General features: G+C 43.1%; 1 protein-coding gene across 1 annotated transcript in view; it reads right to left on the reverse strand.

Annotated features, from left to right (window-relative positions):
* LOC310953440 (contactin-associated protein-like 4) overlaps nt 1-24,834 on the reverse strand; it is a gene marked incomplete at both ends in the record, with an annotated part of 92,068 nt that overhangs the window by 14,697 nt on the left and 52,537 nt on the right. Inside the window, 10 exons of the mRNA XM_083922478.1 lie at nt 1,944-2,183; nt 5,867-6,085; nt 6,926-7,096; nt 8,980-9,107; nt 10,985-11,147; nt 12,245-12,445; nt 12,658-12,777; nt 15,841-15,947; nt 22,846-23,017; nt 23,180-23,329. Coding sequence (XP_083778604.1) covers nt 1,944-2,183; nt 5,867-6,085; nt 6,926-7,096; nt 8,980-9,107; nt 10,985-11,147; nt 12,245-12,445; nt 12,658-12,777; nt 15,841-15,947; nt 22,846-23,017; nt 23,180-23,329 — 1,671 coding nt within the window. The remainder of the gene's footprint in view (nt 1-1,943; nt 2,184-5,866; nt 6,086-6,925; nt 7,097-8,979; nt 9,108-10,984; nt 11,148-12,244; nt 12,446-12,657; nt 12,778-15,840; nt 15,948-22,845; nt 23,018-23,179; nt 23,330-24,834) is intronic.

The following is a 24,834-nucleotide window of genomic DNA, read 5'->3' on the forward strand; positions in this document are numbered from 1 at the left end:
CTGCATATAAACTAATCTCACAGGCCGGCATCATCAGCGATACACATAGTGTGTGTACAGCAACTCAGCAGCACTGACAGCATCTAATTAGTGAGCTTGTGCCACAGAAAAGCAGCTGACAGGTGAAAATAACGACGCACAATTTGGCTGCTAATTATGACACGGTTGTGTATCAGACACAGATACACCTGTACAGACAACACAGCTGGGCTCATTAGTAACTGAGTAAATGTGAGGGTGTGTAACTGACGTGGTGACTCAATGTTCCTGTAGTTACTTAAGTAACAAGACGTGTGGGTGTGTACCACTCTGACAGCATGTGTCCAAGAGGAATTGTTCTTAAAAAAGAGGGCAAGACAAGAAGACAAGAGTCAAAACTCTGCACACAGCTCTTTGCGTTTTAGCGTCATGTGATCAGGGGTGAAAGTAAGCCGGTACGGGCCGCTGCGGTGTACTACTAAAAGGTTTGAAGGGGGTACGCCGTGCCGGAAAAGGAAAAATATAATATGTCACTTTTAGCATGACAGCACACCTGCTAACGTCAAATTACCAGAAGCAACACGTTTACCCCAGTATACGTCGCATATAACTCGTTCTGAGGTGTGAGCCTGTTCTTTCAGAGCCTCCATCTTGTCATGGTCACTGTGTGTGTTGACAATTGTTTTTTTTGTTTTTTTATCTTTTGTAAACTTTATTGAAACACATTCACCTTCAGGAATGGATTTCTTCAATAAAGATCAACAAACAGGATCAGCTTTTTCTCCGTGGTTTATTTTGCCAAAGCATTTTCCTCTGCAGACAAAAATATGTTCACCCCTGCATCCTCACAAAGTCAGAGTCTCGTAGGAATGACGATGAGCCAAATCTCAAACAGCCTTTTAGGGAGAGGGACAGGACGCGAATAGCCTTGGTTGGGTGACGTCTTTAGACCAAACAAAAAACACGCCTCAGACATTTCAATTCTGAACTTTCTGAACTTCTCTCATCACAAGGTCTCTAACACAGGGTACAGATGCACAAATATGCCGTCATACCATCATGAGTTAGTTATTTGCGTTATCATTTAAGAAGGTTAGACACTGAATGAGACACTGAACCGGTCTGACCTGACAAAACTATGATTATGAATTACAAATATCCAAAATTCCCACAACACCTCTCTACTTCCAGTCCGTCCCCTATATGTTCCCCTCTTAAATACACACACACACACACGCACACACGCAAACACGCACACACACACACGCACACGCACGTTCCTATAACACTTCTGCCCTTACTACAAGCCTCACGATCTGGCCTGGCACACATCACTAACATCACTAACATGGAGGCCTATTTACATCTGGCCCGTGAATGTCGCCACAGACACGGATGATTGGAATAATCAGCAAAAAGGGAAGTAGAAGTGCTTTCATTAGAGGGTCACATGATCAATCACCATTGTTTTAACTCACTCTTTGATAGATATCAACTTAAAAAGCAACTCAATCAATGGAAATTAGAGTAATTTAGTACGACTTTAAGGGTTTAAACAATCCAAGAATCCCCAACTTTTCCCACTTCACCGTTAAAAGTGAATTCAGGTGTGAGCTGTTCAGTTTGGAGGGATTTAGATGCATGATAAAAATAAAAAATAAAGAGTTTGCATGCACCACGCAAGGATGAATTGTTGTGATTCCTGCATTTCAATATTGCTCATTTCAGGCTGTCCTCATTCTCTGTTGGTACACATAAGTATGAAAAGTAATGCATTGTCATTTCCATCTATTTATTACTGTGGAAATTACGTCTCGAGCAAAGAGGGAAACCAGGACAGAGCTGAAGATGAATCCCAATGCTACTAAATTGACCTCCAAGCACACCACACACTACCACTTTTTCAGGCTATTTCTTCAGTTGGTCATTATTTGTGCACCAGGTGCTGCTGGGAGATTGCGTACCTCTGTCGCAGAAGGCTCCAGTGTAAGCAGACGACCCACAGTCGCAGGAGAAGCTGTTGGGCCTCTCCACGCAGCGCCCCTGGTTCTGGCACAGTGAACCGTAGCTGCTGCAGTGGCCCGGACATCCCGCCTGAACTCCGGGGGTGATGTTGGCTCTCTCCTCCAGGTCCAGGGTGACGCCGTTTAGCTGCAGAGAGCGAATACAACCTCGGAAGCCCTTCTGCCTGGACGCCGTTCCTCCTGGAGGCACAAAAAGGAGCAACTTCAGGGGTGCTGCAATGAATCTGGGGGTGTGTTACAGAAACATCCGAATATGAGAGTGAGAAAAAAATCCTCTTTTATACTTCTCCTGTCTTAACTTAGGACTTAAGATAGGACGTTTCTGTAACACGGCCCCGCTCCATTTCTTCTTCTGTGTTTAGAAAAGCTTCTTTCGACTGACCAAGAGTCCAAAAGACTTTCAAGTCACAGTGATACAAAACACAGAAATGCAGTAAATCCTCACATTTGACAAGCTGTGGCATATTTTGCTTGATTAATGACTTGGAGTAACCCATCTATTATCTTAATTGTTAGATTAAATTCCTCTCGATTAACAATTGATTCATTGTCGTAATCATAAACTGTGCTGGATGTTTAAATCACCACTTTTCCTGCTTTTGGCTGCACAGGATGTCACACATTGTTTTTGCATAAAGGTCATTCATCACTCATCTTCAACCGCTTACTCTGGGTCGGGTCGCGGGAGCAGCAGCACTAGCAGGGGACCCCAAACTTCCCTTTCCCGGGCCACATTAACCAGCTCCGAGGCCTCCTCCCAGCTGGACGTGCCTGGAACACCTCCCTAGGGAGGCACCCAGGGTTCATTCTTACCAGATGATCCTGAACCACCACAACTGGCTCCTTTCAACACAAAGGAGCAGCGGCTCTACTGCAAGTTCCTCACAGATGCTGAACTTCTCCCCCTCTCTCTAAGGGAGACTCCAGCCCCCCTCCTGAGGAAACACATTTCGGCAGCTTGTACCCGCGACCTGGTTCTTTGGGTCATGACCCAGCTTTCATGACCATAGGTGAGGGTAGGAACCAAGATTGACCCGTAGATCGAGAGCTTTGCCTTCTGGCTCAGCTCTCTTTTCGGTGAGGTAGAGCGACAACACCGCCCCCGCTGCTCTGATTCTCCAGCCAAACTCATGCTCCATCGTCTCTCCATCGAGAGACAATATAATTATGAAATACTCTTCTTTTTGGGGCATTTTTCAGCCAGTTGAGGTGGTTTGGGCATCTAGTAAGGATGCCCCCTGGACTCATCCCTAGGGAGGTGTTCCAGGCACGTACAACTGGGAGGAGGCCTCGGGGAAGACCCAGGACCAGGTGGAGAGTTTATATCTCCACACTGGCCTGGGAACGCCTCAGGATCCCCCAGTTAGAGCTGGTTAATGTGGCCCGGGAAAGGGAAGTTTGGGGTCCCCTGCTGGAGCTGCTGGAGCTGCTGGAGCTGCTGGAGCTGCTGTCACCGCGAACCGACCCCGGATAAGAGGCTGAAGATGATGAGATGTTTAAACCTGTGTCTCTGCACGTTTTAACTTTTTAGGTACAAATCATCAAATCAATGATACTTTATATTACTGTTGACTGTTTTTCAAAGCAAAGTGTTTCATGCAGACATTAGTTTCCATTCATTTCTGAATGGTATAATCCGTCAATAAGCATCGACTCTTCATTATTTTCTATTTGCCAGTTGCTTTATTGTTGCATGGTAACGCAGATTAAGTGCAGATTGATTTGAGAGGTCTGCACCGCCTCATAACAGAGAAATAAACGCCGTTGTGATGGATTATGCAACCCCAGCAAGACTCTTCTCATACAGAAACGAATGGAAATCAAATCTCATCAACTCAAGTTTGGGAGTGACACTGACTCATATTGGATTTTATCATAAACAGCCAAACTCTGAACCTCCACATACGCAGGTTTGTCACTGCCTTCATACAGAATTTTTTTAAATGACGAGCTGATGAAATACCATGAAATACAAACTGGCAGGTGAAAACAAATCAAGAAGTTGACTCTGCCGTCCGCCAGCTGAGCACCGAGCTGATATCCAGGAAAGTTAGCGAGCTGTCCATCCGTCTTCCTGTTCTGCCTGGATGGTCGAACTGTCAGCATTCAAACTCCAGTTATTGAGTTATTGTTTCCTCGCATTACGACCTCCAGCTGTCCTCAGACCTCAGTGCTTGGCTACATTATAATTGTCTCAAACTGGCAACCTCAAGACTGTTACTACGAGATAAACAGCTCTCCAGGACTGCAGAGTTGATGAGGTTCACGGCAGGGCTCGGAGTTTCATCAGGAGCTGTCAGGAAAGGGACTACCTTAACTAATGGACTGGGTTCAAACACTGCACCAAGGTTACTGCAGGGAAACTGACCACTACAGGCAGCTTCTCACTGCATTTCGATCAATTTGTGAGGATTTTCTCTCAGTCTATTAAGAGAATATAAAGGTTTTACTTCCATAACCTCAGCCTGTAGACAAGGTTTAGGAGCAAGGACAGTTATAGGCTGATGGATCTCGCTGAACGTGGATCAATAAACAGAGACGGCACCAAAATACGGTTACTGTACAAAGTGAACTAGGGTGGGAAGCAGAGATTTAGTGTGGCGTTTTGCTGAAGGCTTTATTTCTGTCACTGTGTGTTTACTTCAGGAGGTCGCCGGCCTCCCTGGGTTGATGAAATTGTACCGAACGGGAGCAGAGTTATTTTTTGTGTGCATGAAAGAGAGGACACAGAGTGAAAGAAAGGAAAGTGAGGAACACTCTGGGATAACGAGAGATATCACAAGGTGCTCATGGAAGGCTGAAACGCAGGATTATATTACATGTTGTGCGTTTTTGTTTCGTTTTTTTAATAGAGCTGCTCCCAAATAGTCGACCAGACACTGATCAACCAAAAACATCATAAGCAGACCAACATTTCATTGGTCGTTTGTTCGAACAACATTATTTTGAGCCATTTCTTGTCAAAATTATGTGAAAATCTATGTGACTGAAGGCTCCAGGGCTTTTAATTTGATAGGCCAGATACAGGAAGTCATGAAACTCACTCACTGTCAGTGTTTTTTTTTTACACAGCAGGTCCCTTGGCTGTACATCTCGGTTATACAGTTAATAATTAATAGCGAATCATGTCGGGGTGACCCCAAGAAGGTCACACGCAAACTTAGCAAGAAAAACTTCTCCTCTCACTCGTCCAAGAACATGACCTTCCACCTTAAACATGTGAGGGACGTTAGCCTAGCTACCTGCCCATGGCGGCCCGTCTTCTTGCTGATTTTTTGACACATTCATAATTAGAAGCTGAAATAATTTGCTGATTTGACTTGAAGTGCGCGGCTGTGCGCACTTGTAAAATATTTGTTATTATTTATGTTGAATTATGTTTTTCAGTCGATAAGGCTGTACATGTGGTGCAGAGCTTTGGCGTTTTGTGTTATTTTGAGCAGTATTAATGGTTAAAAAAGACGTTTCAATGGTTTCACTGTACTGCCCCGAGCTAATCAGTGTTAGCCACGTCTGGCTGTTAGCGTCTCTCACAGATTTCTCCGTTAGTAGTTTATACCGAAAAAAACTGTCTCAATGGCTTATTTGATGCCGAAAAAGACCCTGGGATGATTTTGCGCCGGATTACACTTTAAGGCAGCTTTGAATTGCATGTTTCATTTCCTGAGAGGAACACTTAGTCACACGACGAAGTCAGGACCGTTTGCTGTCCTTGATCCTTAATGGTGGAACGAGCTCCCCGTCGTCATTCGGACAGCAGCGAGTCTACACATCTTCCGCCGCAGGCTAAAAACTCTTTCGACTGAACCTTTGCTAAAAAGATGAGAAAAAAATATATATATGCACTTCTATGCAGCACAGACCTATAAATAACTGGCTGTTGAGCTGCAGGTGGATGTGCCCGTCAGCGGGGGCCTCCTGCATGTCAGCCGGGAGCTCGTCAAGGCGAAGGGACGCCTCTTTGACGTTGCGCTCAGCTCGAACGCGATGCCACCTGTTGTCGTTCAGCGGGGAGCCGGCCTTCACTCGAACCTCCAACGGACCGTTACCCACGTCAAAGGAGAAGAGGACCTCAGTGGAGGCTGAGTCGGGGAAAAGGAAGAAAATCAAAACTTATCGTACAAATTCATCAAAGCACTCGTTCATCCTGTATCACCCAACAGCCTGTTGTTCACCTGTTCCACCTGCAGACATCAACACACAGCCATAGATACAGTATGCACTGTCAGGATCCCTGTTCTGCCAGCCCCTCCCTCTCCTTTTGTGCTTGTGTTTGTCTCCCTCTGTCTGTTGTTCCCTGCATGTGTCTCCCTCTGTCTGTTGTTCCCTGCATGTGTCTCCTCTGTCTGTTGTTCCCTGCATGTGTCTCCTCTGTCTGTTGTTCCCTGCATGTGTCTCCCTCTGTCTGTTGTTCCCTGCATGTGTCTCCCTCTGTCTGTTGTTCCCTGCATGTGTCTCCTCTGTCTGTTGTTCCCTGCATGTGTCTCCCTCTGTCTGTTGTTCCCTGCATGTGTCTCCCTCTGTCCGTTGTTCCCTGCATGTGTCTCCTCTGTCCGTTGTTCCCTAACACTTTATCAGGAGCTGTTGCTACAAAGGACACACTGTGTGAACTACCAGTTGGGTAAAATGACAAACAGAACTATAAACTCCGGTAGTTATAAAGGGAATGTGTTGCTGCAGACTACAGTACGACTCCACCGCAGTGATTTCCCACAGGGGGACGAATAAATGGCGGCGTTGCTGCGGTTTTTTTTTTAGGGTTAAGAAGTTCTGAGGTTGAATTCGAGGCAGAGCCGTCACCGCCAGCTGAGTTCAATCCAGATAAATCTTTAACCCCCGGGATGATCGTTTCCCGCTCAGGTTGTACTCACATCTGAGCAAAGTCTGGATTAAACATCCAACCGGGGGAAGCTTTTACTTACAGTGGAGTTCGATCCGAATGAAGTCTTTGATGCCCAAGTTTTCCAAGAAGACGCCGGAGGACGAAGTGGTTTTAAACAGGAAGGAGATGTCGGCGCTCAGCTCTCCGTGGAACGTAGGGAAGTGGAGGTACGACGTCTCCTTGTCGAAAAACGCAGCGTTCCAGACGTTTTCTGCAGAGAAATGAAAATGCTTTGACTGCTATAATCACGGTTTGGTAGAGCACAGGAATGAGCTTTCGATTCATCTTTCAGACACATTAGGAATAATGTAACGCCTGAGGCCTCACAGTCGTACATGAATGCCAGGATTTTATCACACATGAATTTTTGTACGACGGACCATGAAGTGTAAATCTAGCGCAAAATCATCCCAAGGTTTTTTTCATACATGCATACATCAAATAAGTCATTGACATGTATCAACTATTAACGGAGAATTCCCACAGAGTCGCTAACAGCCGGACGTGGCTAACAATGATTAGCTCGGGGCAGTACGGTGAAGGCATTCAAACGTCTTTTTTAACCACTAATACTGCTCAAAATAACAGCAAACCTCTGCAGCAGCATGAGAAGAGTCCCTACACACAAAACAAAGCACCAACAACGTAGTTAGTGAAGCCAGAGTTTATTAAAAGAGTGTTTTAAAGACTTACCTACTGGCCCCTGTACCAGCTCCTCTCATAGTAAAGTCCATTACAGTGGATTACCAAAGTCAATCCCAAAGGAAGGAGCCCATTGGTGCTTTGTTTTGTGTGTAGGGACTCTTCTCATGCTGCTGCAGAGGTTTGCTGTTATTTTCAGCAGGATTAGTGGTTAAAAAAGACCTTTGAATGACTTCACCGTACTGCCCCGAGCTAATCACTGTTAGCCACGTCCGGCTTTTAGCCACTCTCCGGGATTTCTCCGTTAATAGTTTATACACTTTAAAAAATCTGTCTCGATGGATTTTTTCATGTACAAAAGTGCCAAAAAAGATCACGGGATGATTTTGCGTGACAGTCGAAACGTGAATACAATAGCCGTCATTTTACTTGTATTTAAAATCTGTCATCGTATCGCTCCACCTCCACTCAATGAATTCATTACACAAGTCTAAACACATCTACCAGAGCATCTGCAAGAGGGGATTGTTAAATTCCATGTAAAGCTTTGAGCAGTCAGTCTTTTCCTTTGCAGCAGCACATACTTGAAATACTAAATACTCACAGAACTAAGGAACGCTACATCTTTGAAATCCTTTTTCCAAATCTATAAAACAATGGCTATTGTTATGTATGCTTATATGCTGCCATAATCTTGATTAATGTACTATTCTTGGTCTTTACTTGTGGTCTGTGCTTTTACGCTCCTTGTCTGTGCACGGAGCTTTTGTCTGTGTTTAAATATTCATGTATTTAAATGTGCTGTTTGTTACACAGTTTTATTTCATGTCTGTGTGCTGCTTTATTAATCGCGTCCATGACTATGTGTTTATGTCTTAACTAACACTTTTGTTGCGGTGGTTCAGGATCATCTAGTAAGGATGAACCCTGGGCGCCTCCCTAGGGAGGTGTTCCAGGCACGTCCAGCTGGGAGGAGGCCTCGGGGAAGACCCAGGACCAAGAGGAGAGATTAGATCTCCACACTGGCCTGGGAACGCCTCAGGATCCCCCAGTTAGAGCTGGTTAATGTGGCCCGGGAAAGGGAAGTTTGGGGTCCCCTGCTAAAGCTGCTGCCCCCGCGACCCGACCCCGGATAAGAGGCTGAAGATGAGATGAGATGAGATGAGATAACGCTTTATTTATTTGTTATGCTTAAGTGTTCTTCCGTCTATGTTTTTGTGCATTTTTTGTGCTTAAATGTCATAAACCTGCGAGGGCCTGCGGATGAAAATGGATAAATCTGTCACGTTCACATGTGTGACTGTGTTGCTCTTGTTAATTAACGTGCGTCGTCCCTTTTTAAATAAAGTAATCAAGTCAATCATCAGTCACTAATGCTTGACCAGTAATGTACCGAGACACGACACTTCATTTAAAAAAAAAAAAAACTCCAACAAGGTGACTTTGACTTACTGTCTCCATGACAACGGAGAGGCCCCACTCTGTAGGCGCTCTCCGAGCCAAGCCTCTGGACGTCGCCCAACACCAGAGATCTGACAGGGAGGGTCTCCTTATGGGTCAGCAGGCCCGAGTCATTAGTCCTGGAGGAGGGGGAGGGAGGAGAGGACGAAGAGGAGGAGGAAGAGGAGGAGGAGGAGGAAGAGCTCAAAGAGGAAACCAAAGACTAGAGAGACACTTTCAGACAAAAGCAGCCGAGGAAGAGAGCAGAGAGGATAGGAAGTGGTTTGATTATCATCTTCTACCAACCAGACCATTTGATTTAGTAACCAACAGTATTGTTGTTTTATTTGATAATGTTTTATATTAAGATTATTTAAGAAGTGTTAGTTAAAAGGTAATGAGGGACTTATAAGATGTGTAAATAATAACATCGTAAACATGTATATTGTTAGATTTTAAGACATTAATAAACAACACATTAAGCATTTATTAGCAAACTCTAACATGGAGGCCCGAAATTGCTGCATATCATCCCCTCTCTCTTTAAATATATTGGAAATAAATAAATAAATAAATAAAGGCTTTATTACCCTACCAAGGCATTGTTTTCTCTTTAGATCAGGTGGCTGCAAACAGCAAAGTTCATTGTTGTTTCTACTATTTATATCACTCTGGTATATGAACTGCCATGACATGACAGTCATATTGATATTATTATAGATATTATTATAGCTACTTTTACTTTTGTGGTTGTTTGCATCTCTGGGACTGTCTCTCTGTCTCTCTGTCTCTCTGTCCATCTGTCTGTCTTTTCTCTCTTCCTCTCTGACCGGTGCAGACAGATGTCCGTCCTCCGTAGAGCTGGGTCTGTTCATTCCTGTCTGTTAAAGGGAATGTTTTGCGTCGCCAATGTGTACACATAAATGCTGGATCAACACTGTATATCAGGGATGGCCAATTCCGGTCCTCGAGGGCCACTGTCCTGCATGTTTTAGGTTTCTCCCTGCTCTAACACACTTGAGTCTAACTATAATCAAACTGTGACGAGCATCAGCTGCTTGATAACGGGCAAATCATTAGACTCAGGTGTGTTGGAGCAGAGAGAAACCTAAAACATGCAGGACAGTGGCTCTCCAGGACCGGAATTGCCTTCCCCTGCATTATGCAATAACTATAATAATTACTACTACTTTAATTAACGATAGTGTGACTTGTTGCTGCTCATGGGGGAATCGTTGGGTCTCTGTAAATCATGAATAAGTCACAGAGTGTGGTCTTTACCTGCTCCTTATGTAAAGTGTCTTGAGATAACGTTTGTTATGATTTGACACGGTAAATAAAATTGAATTGAATTGTTAATAAGTGCATGATAAAGAATTTCTAAGTGCTTAAAAGAATTTCCCCTCAAGGATGAATAAAGTATCATTGTGGTTAGCACTGTCGCCTCACAGCGAGAAGGTTCCAGGTTTGCATCCCGGCTGGGGCCCTTCTGTGTGGAGTTTGCATGTTCTCCCCGTGTCTGCGTGGGTTTTCTCCAGGTTCTCCGGTTTCCTCCCACAGTCCAAAGACGTGCACGTGTTCGGTTCATTGATGACTCTAAATCACCCGTAGGTGTGAATGGTTGTCTGTCTCTGTTCGTCTCTATGTGTCCTGTGATAGACTGGCGTCCTGTCCAGGGTGTACCCCGCCTCATGCCCGATGTCAGCTGAGATCGGCTCCAGCACCCCCCGCGACCCTGACCCCGGGATAAGCGGTTGAAGATGGATGAATGAATGAATGATATATTGATTATAAATGTCTTATAATCTAACAAGATTATGAGGCTTTTATTGATAACTTATATCGTATGTTTATTAGCTTCATATAAGGCCTAATAAAGTATTTTTATTAACATTTATATTCCGTTAACACTTATTACAAAGACCTGAACATAAAGCTTGACTCGTTTTCTTTAGTGCTGCACAGATCACCGTCTTGTTGTCCTGTTGATGTAAGTCATAATAAAGTAACACCGTACCATTCAGCGCGGTCAGCATCACAGTTGCAGTAGTGTTTGGGGTCCACACAGTTCTCCCGCAGGCCACAGGAACACTGCCGGCTGCCCGGTGGAGCCTCGCCCCAGTGGGTCTGCACCTGTCCATCACCCGGACCTCCTACCCACCAGCTGAGGGGAGGGCCGTCTGCAACACACCGAGACACTCACTGTTGGACTTAAGGTTTCCTCTCAATTGGAAAGAACAAACGCCAGCGTGTTTCTCAGAGGAGTCGTGGCTGCAGGAGATTACCTAGACTTTAATAACATGGACTGAGCGTCCTGTAGTGATGGTCAACCCGGATCATTTTAAATGGTAGATGGACTTGTACGTATAAAGCGCCTTTCTTGTCTTCTGACTACTCAAGGCGCTTTCACAGTGTTTGTCACATTCACCCGTTCACACAGACATTCACACTGATGGCAGTGGACATCTACAGACCATCTAATCTAATCATTCACACCACATTCACACACCCATGAGCAGCACAGGGAGCAATTCGGGGTTCAGTGTCATGCCCAAGGACACTTCAACATGTGGACCGGGGGAGTTGGGGATCATCAACACAGAGTTTGTGATTGAGTGAATCTCACATATCCCCACAGTGACAGAACCGCGCAGGGGTCAGCCGTGCGGTGGTTCTCTGTCTGCAGCGGGCAGCACGCGCCAATCAAGTAAAAGGCCACAATAACTTTAATTTGAGGATTTAAGGAATGAATTTAACCATCTGTTATATCCTTCTACCCAAAGCACAGTCAAATATTGCTATGAATCAGTTACATGAGTGGTGGGATGATAACTTGAGGAAGTGTGGGTCATTTCTCCGGGTGCAGCCGGCTCTTGTACCTGGACATGACCTGATCCCTGACTCAGACTGACTGTGGCTCACTCGGTCGCCCAGGTGACGTTTGATGATACAAATGAACTTGTTGCTGCAGGTTATACAACATTTGACAGCATACATAGATTTCTATGTTGTTGTTGGGTTGTAAACACTTCAAGTATGTTTACTCCGTCTAAAGCCAATGAAGCACAGACTCGTGTTTCCTTTTGTAGTTCCCTTGTTCCTGGAAATTACTCAAATTAAATTCCATACCTTTCCATACTTTTCCATTCTGCGTAGTAACCCTGTGTATAAGTTATGTCACCCAAACAAAAAGACAGTTATTTATTGTTTTTTCCTTTTCATATTGAAAGTCTTAAATAATCTCTATGTGTCGTCACTGGATGCTGCAGATAGTTACCCGGTGTGTTGAGGAGGCGGGACTTCCTGCAGTGGTAGGTCAGCTCCTGTTGGCAGTGCTCCGACTGGCCGATGACGCCCGCCAGCTGCTTCTCCTCCGAGGCGTATTCAAAGTGAGCCGAGTGCCGGTTCTTTCCCAGCGACGCTCGCACTCTCGTCAGATCTGAGTTATTATGCAGGATGACCGTCCACGTTTTGTCCTCTGGTGGAGACAAACACACAAATGTCTTTATTTTTACTTTCTGCATTCAGCAGGACTGAAATAGAGGCAGGATGAAAGAGAGAGAGGGTGTGTGTGTTTGTGTGTGTGTGTGTGTGTGTGTGTGTGTGTGTGTGTGTGTGTGTGTGTGTGTGTGTGTGTGTGTGTGTGTGTGTGTGTGTGTGTGTGTGTGTGCGTGTGTGTGCGTCAGCGACCTGTCATGTTGCAGTATATTAGCTGTGGCCTGATTGGTCCGCTGCCGTCCACGTCAATGTAATAATACCCCGACGTGTTGCCTTTGTGTTTGTACGCCTCGCAGGACTGTTCGTATATCGCTGAGGAGAGAAGACACAGCAGCAGCAGCAGCAGCATCAGCATCATCGTCATCATCACTTTATGTTTTACACTATTACTACTTTTGTGTTGATGTGGTTGAAGATTGTCATTGCTACCAATTTGTTCACAACACTATAACTCTCAAACTCTATATTTCATCTCCCCCCGGTCAGGTAAGGACCAGTGGAGACACTGTGACCTGAGATAAATGTCACTTTATATCACTTTATATCATCACTGCATCACTTTATATCACTTTATATCACTTTATATCACTTTATATCATCACTGCATCACTTTATATCACTTTATATCACTTTATATCATCACTGCATCACTTTATATTATCACTGCATCACTTTATATCACTTTATATCATCACTGCATCACTGCATCACTTTATATCACTTTATATCACTTTATATCATCACTGCATCACTTTATATCATCACTGCATCACTTTATATCACTTTATATCACTTTATATCACTTGATATCATCACTTTATATCACTTTATATCATCACTGCATCACTTTATATTATCACTGCATCACTTTATATCACTTTATATCATCACTGCATCACTGCATCACTTTATATCACTTTATATCACTTTATATCATCACTGCATCACTTTATATCATCACTGCATCACTTTATATCACTTTATATCACTTTATATCACTTTATATCACTTTATATCACTTGATATCATCACTTTATATCACTTTATATCATCACTGCATCACTTTATATCACTTTATATCACTTTATATCATCACTGCATCACTTTATATCATCACTGCATCACTTTATATCACTTTATATCACTTTATATCACTTTATATCACTTGATATCATCACTTTATATCACTTTATATCACTTTATATCACTTGATATCATCACTTTATATCACTTTATATCATCACTGCATCACTTTATATTATCACTGCATCACTTTATATCACTTTATATCATCACTGCATCACTGCATCACTTTATATCACTTTATATCACTTTATATCATCACTGCATCACTTTATATCATCACTGCATCACTTTATATCACTTTATATCACTTTATATCACTTGATATCATCACTTTATATCACTTTATATCATCACTGCATCACTTTATATTATCACTGCATCACTTTATATCACTTTATATCATCACTGCATCACTGCATCACTTTATATCACTTTATATCACTTTATATCATCACTGCATCACTTTATATCATCACTGCATCACTTTATATCACTTTATATCACTTTATATCACTTTATATCACTTTATATCACTTGATATCATCACTTTATATCACTTTATATCACTTTATATCACTTGATATCATCACTTTATATCACTTTATATCATCACTGCATCACTTTATATCACTTTATATCACTTTATATCATCACTGCATCACTTTATATCATCACTGCATCACTTTATATCACTTTATATCACTTTATATCACTTTATATCACTTGATATCATCACTTTATATCACTTTATATCACTTTATATCACTTGATATCATCACTTTATATCACTTTATATCATCACTGCATCACTTTATTGAGTTGTACTGTAACGTAGTTCAGTAAGAAATGCTGCTACACTTTTAACACTGTTATCATTTATTTAGTTTGTACTTATTTTATTTCAACATGCTGCTAAACGGCAGTAGCTCAGCCCATAGGTGACTTGGCTGGGAACCGGAGGGTCACTGGTTTGAGTCCCTGTGTGAACCATGAATGGAGCGTGGACTGGTGGCCGGAGAGGTGCCAGTTCATCTCTTGGGCACTACCGAGGTGCTGTTGAGCAAGGCACCAAACCCCAAACTACTCAGGGCGCCGGTCACTGGCAGCCCCCTCGCTCTGACATCTCTCCATTAACTGCATGTATATAGGTCCTGTGTGTGCATGTGTGTATTTCGGGCCTGTGTGTGTAACGTGAATAATAATAGAGTGAAAAAATCAAATTTCCCGTTGCGGGATTAACTGCACGCTGCGTATTGTTGTACATTGTACGTACCTGCGTTTAACCACGATGTCTGTTGCACTCTGTCACATTTAGTTAATTGTTTGATTTATTTGATGTTAGCTTTATTTGATATGATTTATGTTTTTATGCTTATTACTCTGACTCTTTGTATTGAAACTGTTGCACAATAATTTCCCTCTGGATAAATAAATAAAACTTCTTCAAACTTGAATCTCTTTTTTTCTAAAGCTTCCTGTCTTAACAGATCCACACTGTTACTCCGTATTTACTCTTCACAATTATTATACAAAATGCTACAATTTAAATTCAAACCTGTACCAGCAGATTATATATTTCTAAAGCCTGGGTTTTGTTTCCACTATCAAACTCAAAAATCTAAATCCATGCGGCTCAGGACCGGTTGAAACCCACACATGAGAGATGGAAACAGCTGTTAAAGGTCTCTATGACTGATATTATTATATTGTAATTAAAAAACAAATTAAACGTGTTTTTGGGACACATCACCATCTCTATATTCTGCAGTTCATGTCAGAAGGAGAAATCTCAATCACAGGCCAAACAAAAGCTTGAAAACCTCAGGATGAAGTGACCTAAGCGTACGCTGCCAGTGTTGAGAACCAGAGTAAGTTATCGATCTGAGTGATGCTGACCTTCCGCCACTCCGGTGTCTGCAGGGACCTCCGCTTAAAAGCAGCAGGTCGTCTCATTACAGGAAACATGTGAACAAATGCAAACATACACAGCCGCCCCACACACACACACACACACACACACACACACACACACACGCACACACACACACACACACACACACACACACACACACACGCACACACACACACACACACGCACACACACGCACACACACACACACACGCACACACACACACACACACACACACGCACACACACGCACGCACACACACACACACACACACACGCACGCACACACACACACACACACACACACACACACGCACACACAAAGTCTGTTCTGTGTGACATTTAAACAACGGTAAAACAACAAAGCTTCGCGCCCTTACAGCTGTGACAGGTGGCTCCGCTGTAGCCGGTGCCGGAGCAGTTACAGTGGAAGGTACTCCATGACTGACTGCAGCCGCCTCCGTGTTCACAGTGACTCTGGGAACACCTGAGAGAGAGAGAGAGAGACAGAGAGACACACACACGCACACACACACACACACACACACACACACACACACACACACACACACACATAGACTTTAGTCAGTTACTCCCCTTTAGCTCTCCCTGAAGCACCCTCATTTTGAAATGTGTTGTAGTTAAATAACACCACATAAAGGGACATGAAGTGACTTATACACATGATCCATCCTCAAGAGACAACATCAGGACGGACACAATGTATGACAACCAACACAGAGGATGGGGATGTCCAGGGGTGGAAAGTAACTTCACACCTGGGACACTGTGTTATATATAAATATAAACAGAATGCAATGATTTGTAAATCACTGAGACCCTGTATGTAACTGTTGAGGACTTTCATGTACACATTTATGTGTCGACAAAGTCACACATAAACTCATAAAACAAATGATTAATTGCACGCCACCTGCATCCACGCACTCCTCATCCATCAGGATCCTGGGACCTCGCACTACCCCTCCACCTCGCACCTATGCTTGCACCCTTTTTGAACATTAAAGACTGTTTGTTGCACTTTGTACTCATGTCCGATGTCAGCTGGGATCGGCTCCAACCCCCCCCCGACGGGGACAAGAGGTTGAAGATGAATGAATGAATGAATTTTTGCTATTAGTTTTAGTGTGTTTTCCTCTTTCTTTCTTTATTTGTACTTTCTTACGTTATCTACTTTTGTTACACATTATTCAGTTACTTGTTTTTCTTTTTATTGTGACCGTGTCGGACGTGGGTTGTTGGGAGGGAGAGCGGGATTCATGTTGGGCTTTTTTCTGTTTTTGTCTGTGGTTTTCTTCTTTTTTCACCTTAAAGCAGATTGACTGTACACGTACGTGTTTTACCTGTTTCTGTGTTCTGGTCTGCAGAAATCAATAAAAAGAATTTGGGAAAAAATAACATAACATATATCTTTTGTTGGTTCATTTATGCACAAAAAAATACAAATATCTGTTTTGTTAATCCTTCTATTCTCTTGTATTTCTTTTCTTTTTCTCACATGTTCAAAATAAAATAAAAACCCAACCTGTTTCCATCCCTTGGTGCCAAGCAAGGTGGTGACAAATGAAGGGACACGTGCAATCAGGAGGGGGAGGGTGAACCAGAGAGCATCCGAGTTAATCAGAGTTTAAGACATTCTCAAAATGATCACGTTTGCTTGTGGCGAAACAATCCTGCAAAGGTCAGGGTGAGGTTCCCCTGGTGATAAAATAGCAAAAACTTCCACGAGAGGTTTTTCCACTTTAGCTGATCCTGAAGTAAACCCAGCAAATAAATTCACCGCCCTCACCTAAACACCTTTACTTGTCATTACATTCAAAACCTAACTGCTTCTTTGGCTGCACAACCTCATTTATCACCGTAATGAAATTATATGGCATCCATTGCAACGACACAGCTTTGTTTTTATGTGTTTTCAATATATTTCTGACGACAACAATAATCACAAATAAAGGTATCAGCAATATCCTGCTTTGGCTGGAAAGACTTTTCGTTCACTGTTGGTTTTATCTTTACAAGGAATTCATCTCATCTCATCTCATCTTCAGCCTCTTATCCGGGGTCGGGTCGCGGGGGCAGCAGCTTTAGCAGGGGACCCCAAACTTCTCTTTCCCGGGCCACATTAACCAGCTCTAACTGGGGGATCCTGAGGCGTTCCCAGGCCAGCATGGAGATATAATCTCTCCACCTGGTCCTGGGTCTTCCCCGAGGCCTCCTCCCAGCTGGACGTGCCTGGAACACCTCCCTAGGGAGGCGCCCAGGGTTCATCCTTACCGGATGATCCTGAACCACCTCAACTGGCTCCTTTCAACACAAAGGAGCAGCGGCTCTACTCCGAGTTCCTCACGGATGCTGAACTTCTCCCCCTCTCTCTAAGGGAGACTCCAGACCCCCTCCTGAGAAAACCCATTTCAGCCGCTTGTACCCGCGACCTGGTTCTTATAAATGTTTGGTTCATTCGACTGCGTGAATGCAGAATGAACGAGGACACTGCAGACAGTAAAATCATAAATGCTTTTCCCTTCACTCTTCCTTCCACAACAGCAGTCATGGTGCACCGGAGCATGGCCCTGAGAGTGAATACGTGTAACTACACGTGTGTGAGGGACTTTAAAAGTGTATCTACTCAGAAACGTGTCCCTACACCACTAACAGCTGGGGCGAAGGCGCTCCGACATGTTCCTGTCACCTGAAGCGTCTTTCTGACAACACTGAGTGGAACGAAGCTCTCTGAAAAAATGCTTCCACATTCAGGAGAATGTTTGATATTTTTCTTGTCTTCTGTGGACGTGACTCGGGAGGAAGTGTTGTTTGTGTTTGTGGGAACTATGATGGGGAAATAATCTTCCAGTTGTTGTGACTTTTAGCACGGACTGTGGCATCCAGAGTACACACAGTGGAACCTGTTTGAGCAAACTCATTTGGGCGTTTTCCTTCTTAATGTCTTAATGGAGCAGCGAGCAAGTGCAAACAAAAGAGAGGCGTACTCAGAGAGCGCAGACCTCCAACAAGGTCATGTATGGAAGTCCTAAAGGGTCATGCATACATAAATATTATTTCCTCCATTTTCCCATGAGAAGATAATTCCTACGTTCTCTCATGATAACAAGATATTTCTCCTGTTTTCCCGAAATAGCGAAATAATTTATTTGAGATCTTGAGAAAAAAAACAATAGTCTAGTCTATTAATTGTGTAATTCCGGCGCAAAATCTTCCCATGGTCTTTTATGGCACTTAAATACATCAAATAAACCATCGAGACAGTTTCCTGTATGAGTTATTAAGGGAGAAATTTACTAGAGTCGCTAACAGCCAAATGTGGCTAACACTGATTAGCTCGGGGCAGTACGGTGAAGGCATTAAAACGTCTTCTTTGACCACTAATACTGCTGAAAATAACAGCAAACCTCTGCTGCAGCATGAGAAGAGTCCCTACACACAAAACAAAGCACCAACAACGTAGTTAGTGAACCCAGAGTTTATCAAAAGAGTGTTTCGAAGGATCTCTACAAGCTAACGTTAGCTTAAGTTGACTGGCAGACTCAGCGGGGAGTAGACACTGTGTTGCTTGAATCCGTGCATAGAAAAAAGAATAGTATTAGACATATTAGTTACAACTAGATTGAGCTTGCAGAGCAGTTTAGTGTTTATATGTTGTATTTCTTCTGTTTGAGAAACGCCATTATCTCTACAAGCTAACGTTAGCTTAAGTTGACTCGACGGGGAGTAAACCTGTCTGTTGTCTCTGTTGCTTAGATCTGTCCACTATTTATTTTTCCGTAGATATCTTAGTTTCAACAAGAATGAGCTAGCAGAGCAGTTTAGTGCTTATATGTGTTTTTTATTCACTTTGAGCAACCCCCGATCTCTACAAGCTAACGTTAGCTTAAGTTGACTAGCTGACTCAGCGGGGAGTAGCAACTGTGTTGCTTGAATCCGTGCACAGAAATTTTTTTAGTATTAGCATATTAGTTACAACTAGATTGAGCTAGCAGAGCAGTTTAGTGTTTATATGTGTTGTATTTATTCAGTTTGAGAACCTCTACAAGCTAACGTTAGCTTAAGTTGACTCAACGGGGAGTAAACCTCTCTGTTGTCTCTGTTGCTTAAATCTGTCCACGATTTCTTTTCAGTATATAACTTAGTTCAACGAGAATGAGCTAGCAGAGCAGTTTAGTGTTTATATGTGTTATTTATGTATTTATTCAGTTTGAGAACCTCTACAAGCTAACGTTAGCTTAAGTTGACCCATCAGGGAGTAAACCTGTCTGCTGCCTCTGTTGCTTAGATCTGTCCATGATTTATTTTTCAGTAGATATCTTGGTTTCAACAAGAATGAGCTAGCAAAGCAGTTTAGTGTCCAGTTCAGCACCGCGGACATCGTACCTGACTAAGAGAAAACAAGATAGTAAGCTCCAGAGCAACCGTCGGCCAGGAGGGCCTATTTCTCTGAAAGAACAATGCTTTGGATGGTTTTTAGATACTAGACACGTCTAAAATTGGAACATGTTCGTCACTTTAATATAGCCATACTTGGTATCCATTTTATAAAAACAGCAGTTCACTTCAACTCTGGTTGACCTCATCATGATGCCAGTGTAAATACGCAACGACCAATCGATTTGTTGAGGTAGAATTTGAGAAGTTAAACAGTGAGAGGAAATACACAAAATGGAGATACTGTGGAGAGAGAGAGAGAGAGAGAGAGAGAGAGAGAGAGAGAGAGAGAGAGAGAGAGAGAGAGAGAGAGGAAGAGAGGGGGGTGAAAGAGAATTAAGGTTAAGAGATGGATCCGAGGAGAGGAAGGAGTGAGGGAGGGAACGACAAAGGGGATGGAAGCTGGGATGAATGGAGCTCAGCGGCGACTCGGTAAACATATTAGGAGGGGGAAATGAGGTCAGCGAATTGTGACGGCAGAGAGACTGAAAGAGAAAGAGGGAGCAGCATGTATTTTTAATATTTCAGTCAGTGGGAAAGTCAATTCAAAAAAGCCTTACTCAGCAACCTTGTCAGATGTAAAGTTTAGCACCAATTTCTCTGCTTTCCTTTTATCTAAAAGTAAGTTGGGACGGAGGCAGGTGCGGAGTGATGTATTTGCTTTTTTATAAATATGCATTATACATTCTGGCGGTCCATTATTGCCTTGCTTATCTGCAAATAGGCATATGCACACTTGAGCGTCTCTTTCCTGTGTCCACCGATAAAGTCAGCCCGCATTCAATCAGTCGAGCGGCCGTTATTTAAGCACAAGTACATCGGAGGTCGGAGGTGAGGGGTCGTAAATCGGTTCAAATCAATTTTTCAAGTTGACATTTTATTGAAACAAGAGCTGCTCAGAGGATAATATGTTATGAATGTACCAGTGGGCTCTAATGATTTGGGAAAAGGTCTAAAGGCATGTTCCTAGAGCGACGTGCGGCGTGTTGTTCACCCGATACAACATCAAACTGACGCAGTGGAGCTCGACTTGACATTTTCTGCAACACAGACTTATTAGAGGCCGCAGTCTCTGCAGCACTTGATGATACAGAAATGTCTATAATAATGAGTCTGTCCAACAGTGGTGATGGATTTTTTCAGTGTGCAATATCTGTGTGTTAGTGCTCAGCATTTCTGTATATATGGCTCTACACATATACGGTGGCCCTGAGGATCAAAACACAACATTTACAATGTTTTGTTTTCTGTTTTCTTTTTCTTTTTTTGTGACTGATATGCTGTTTTTTTATGTTGCACATGATGAGGCACATTAAAATCCACATAGCACATTGTAATATAGTGTTTTATCTGCGATACTGTACTTTTATTTTATTTTATTGTTGTTCATATTTTGTATTTTATATTTTATCTTATTTTTAGTACTTCTGATTGTTTTGTACCGCTGCTATCATGACCTCATTTCCCCTCGGGGATAAATAAAGTTATCTATCTATCTATCTATGTTGTTTTTTTTTCATTTTGTGAAATGTCATTGGTTTTTCTGAAACATTGTAATGTTTTGACCCTCTGGGCCTCCATAAATGATCCTTTTAAGTCACGGATGTCATATTGTCCATCTAAAGCATGCACAAAAGCATTTAAGAAAAGGATCATAATGCACCACCGATATACGCCAATATCCTCTATCCTGATAGAGGTCATGATATAACATGTTCTGGTAATTCAATAAAAATACTCTATATGAAATAACCATATGGTAAAGCTTATTCTTTTTTTCAATTGAGGATTTTCGCGCAAAATCAGCTTAAACGTGCAAGGATCAGAACTTAAAACAGCATCAAAATGACGTTCATATTGAAGTTGTTATATCGCAGTAGAAATGATATAGAAAAATATATAAGATATAGATTTTATATATTTTTTGTCAATATATATCGTCATATTGCCCAGCCCTCTCATGTTCATTCATTCATCTTCCTCCGCTTGTCCCTGTCGGGGTCGCGGGGGGCTGGAGCCGATCCCAGCTGACATCGGGCGTGAGGCGGTGTCCACCCTGGACAGGACGCCAGTCTATCGCAGGGCACATAGAGACATAGAGACTTCGGACTGTGGGAGGAAGCCGGAGAACCCGGAGAAAACCCACGCAGACACGGGGAGAACATGCAAACTCCACACAGAAAGGTTTTAATCTAAATTAATCTAATCTTTGTTTTATCTTTGTTAGGAAATCTGTTGTTTCTAACTTGAGTTCAGGAGATTCCCTCACAGCAGTGCTAATTTTTATTCACAACACTTTTAAATAGTTTTTTCTCTTCATCCTCCAAGATCATTGGAGTCTAGAATATTAAAATAAACCAATCAACACACGCAGTAACGTTGATCGTCTGGCATCAGCAGGAGCAGAAAACAAACCGAGGCGGATAAGAAATCTTCTTCCAACCTGCCAATGCTCTCTATCCACCGACGCTAACTCCCAAACAATGGATTCAGGAATTATTCCAAACTCAATCACAAGCTGAGGCACGAAGCCAAACGACTGTGTTCCTGCAGCCTCTCACAAATAAATCACATTTTGAAGGCACAAAGAAACCACATGTCAGCTCTGAGAAAGGGAAGCTGGGAGGTGGATTGTTTTCTAAGTAGGGAGACATTATGGGAAGCCTTGAGACGGAGACACTGTTGTTATAATTCCCTTTGTATCCAAATGCACCGCTATCTAATAATCCACGTGTAACATCATTTAACAGAAAGCAGGAACAGAGAGATTACAAAGGACGCCTGAACACTATTCTCTTTTCTAACAATGCTTTATGGTATAAAGTATAATGAAATGTGCCAAACGTAAATAAAGTAAGAACCACTTTAGCATTTAGCATTTCTTTAGTTCCACCTATCATCAAACAAATGGTGCTTTTAGTTCCGACCTGTCAATGATGCCGCACATGTCGACCTGCAGGTGACTGTAGTTTCCCATGAGCCTCTGCTGCACTCTGATCAAGTCCACCGACTGGTTGTCCACGGTCAGCAGACGCATGCAGCCCTGGAAACCTTTGAAGGGGTTCATGCACTCCAGGCTGCTCCCTTCAGCGGGGCAACCTGCTCAACGGGAGAGGAAACGACATCAGTCAACACGGAGGAAACCACGATGTCCACCGTGATGATGAAAAGACTTCAAAAAGGATTACATATGATCAGAACCGTGGATGATCGGGTGCTTGTTTATGCATGTTTTCACGTATTTCTCTCTCTCTCTCTTACCACCAAAGAAGAGCGGACTTCCCGTGGTGATGGGAAACGGGGGACTGGCGTGAGCCGTGGTTCCTTCGCCTCCGTCCACGGACACGGTCAGATGTCCTCGTCTGAAGATCAGCTGCACAGAGTGCCACTGGCCGTCGTTCAGGGCTGAACCTGAGGGGGCACAGAAACATATTCAGATGCACACGTACTCATTTGGATTTCATGAAGGCTAAGATTAGGATTTCAGTCATTCACCGTTTGATCTCTGTAGGGAAATTCTCTGTGGTCGCCTTTGGTCTTAAACCTGTGAATGTTCTCATTCGTCCAGGTCATCTTAATCCTCAAAGCAATTTCAGTCAAAAGCAACTGGACTTGGTTATTTGTCTAGGAAGACGTTTCACCATCTGACCAATCCAAGCCTCGTCCTGGTCCTGGTCCTGGTCCTGGTCCAGTCCCAGCCTGGTAAGATGCCTACATGAACTGATGAAGCCTCTTGGATGAGAGGGGAAATGTCTTCCTAGACAAATAACCAAGTCCAGTTGTTTTGGACTGAAATTTCTTTGAGGATTGTGTCTCAACTCAATTCTAACCTTTCTGGGATTTCTACACTTTCCTTTATTTTGAGTTCATAACAAATAGAATGTGATCACGAGTTATAACATCCGGTCGTTAGAGGCGCTAGAGGGACGGTGAAGGGAGAACAGGAAAAGAGAGGAGAAGTAAAAAATGGCGATCCCCGTACGTGTCTGGGTTTATTCATTAGCATAACACTTCAGTAATCTTAAATTGCTCCTAATAAGCGTATGGCACACAAATGTAAAAGAAACCACCAGGTGTTGAAACTCATCAATATTCAATTCATATATATTTCTGATAAAAGTCTGACCAATCATTTTATTTGGTTTATTTGGTCCGAATAAAATAATTCGCCAAGCTTCCTGCCTGTCATCTGTCACTCCGTTCCACTTGCGCTGCTCATGCTGCGTTCAAGCGCCATGGGAAGTCTGTAGTTTCGGACACTGGAATGCCTGTCAAAGTGGAAACCCTTCTAATAGTAATTCAGGGTCGGTTGATCTCCCCCGAGTGTCTCTCTAAACGCACGTGTCAGAGGTCAGGCGGGGGGGGGGGCAGGGGGGGGGACTTCTGAGGGGAAGCGCTATGAGACATGCAAGAAAGGTAAGAATTGCTTTAAGGAGGTCAAAGGTCGATCTCAACTACAAATCGATGCTCTTTAAACTGGTAACACCGTTCGCATGTAACGTGCGTGACAGCTACCTCGCTGGAACTCTCGTGTCTCACACGCTCGGGGCGTCACTACAGACAAAGCTGCCTCCTGTCTACATAGTGTTTGCCGATGACAGTGGCCATAAATAGAAAAATGCTTAATTTCATTTCATCATAAATGGCATTTATATTTGTTTTAGGCAGAAGAAGTTAAGACTCCGTTCACGGAAACCGAAAGCGTTCATGTCTGCGGCATAGATACACATTGAAACCTTGGTGAATATGCTTTTTTGATGTTAACATGACCTTCAAAAGATCATTTTACTGTCTCTATTTGCTGCGAACAGCGTCTGAGTCACAGAAAAAAGAGCAACAGGTAGATCGTCGTGACCTGAGAGGATTCATCATCCGGCTCAAATGCTCTACAGATGGTAAAGATGGTATTCTGGTCC

The sequence above is a fragment of the Echiichthys vipera genome, assembly GCF_963691815.1.
Source record: "Echiichthys vipera genome assembly, chromosome: 11".
In the NCBI taxonomy this organism is placed as follows: Eukaryota; Metazoa; Chordata; class Actinopteri; order Perciformes; family Trachinidae; genus Echiichthys; species Echiichthys vipera.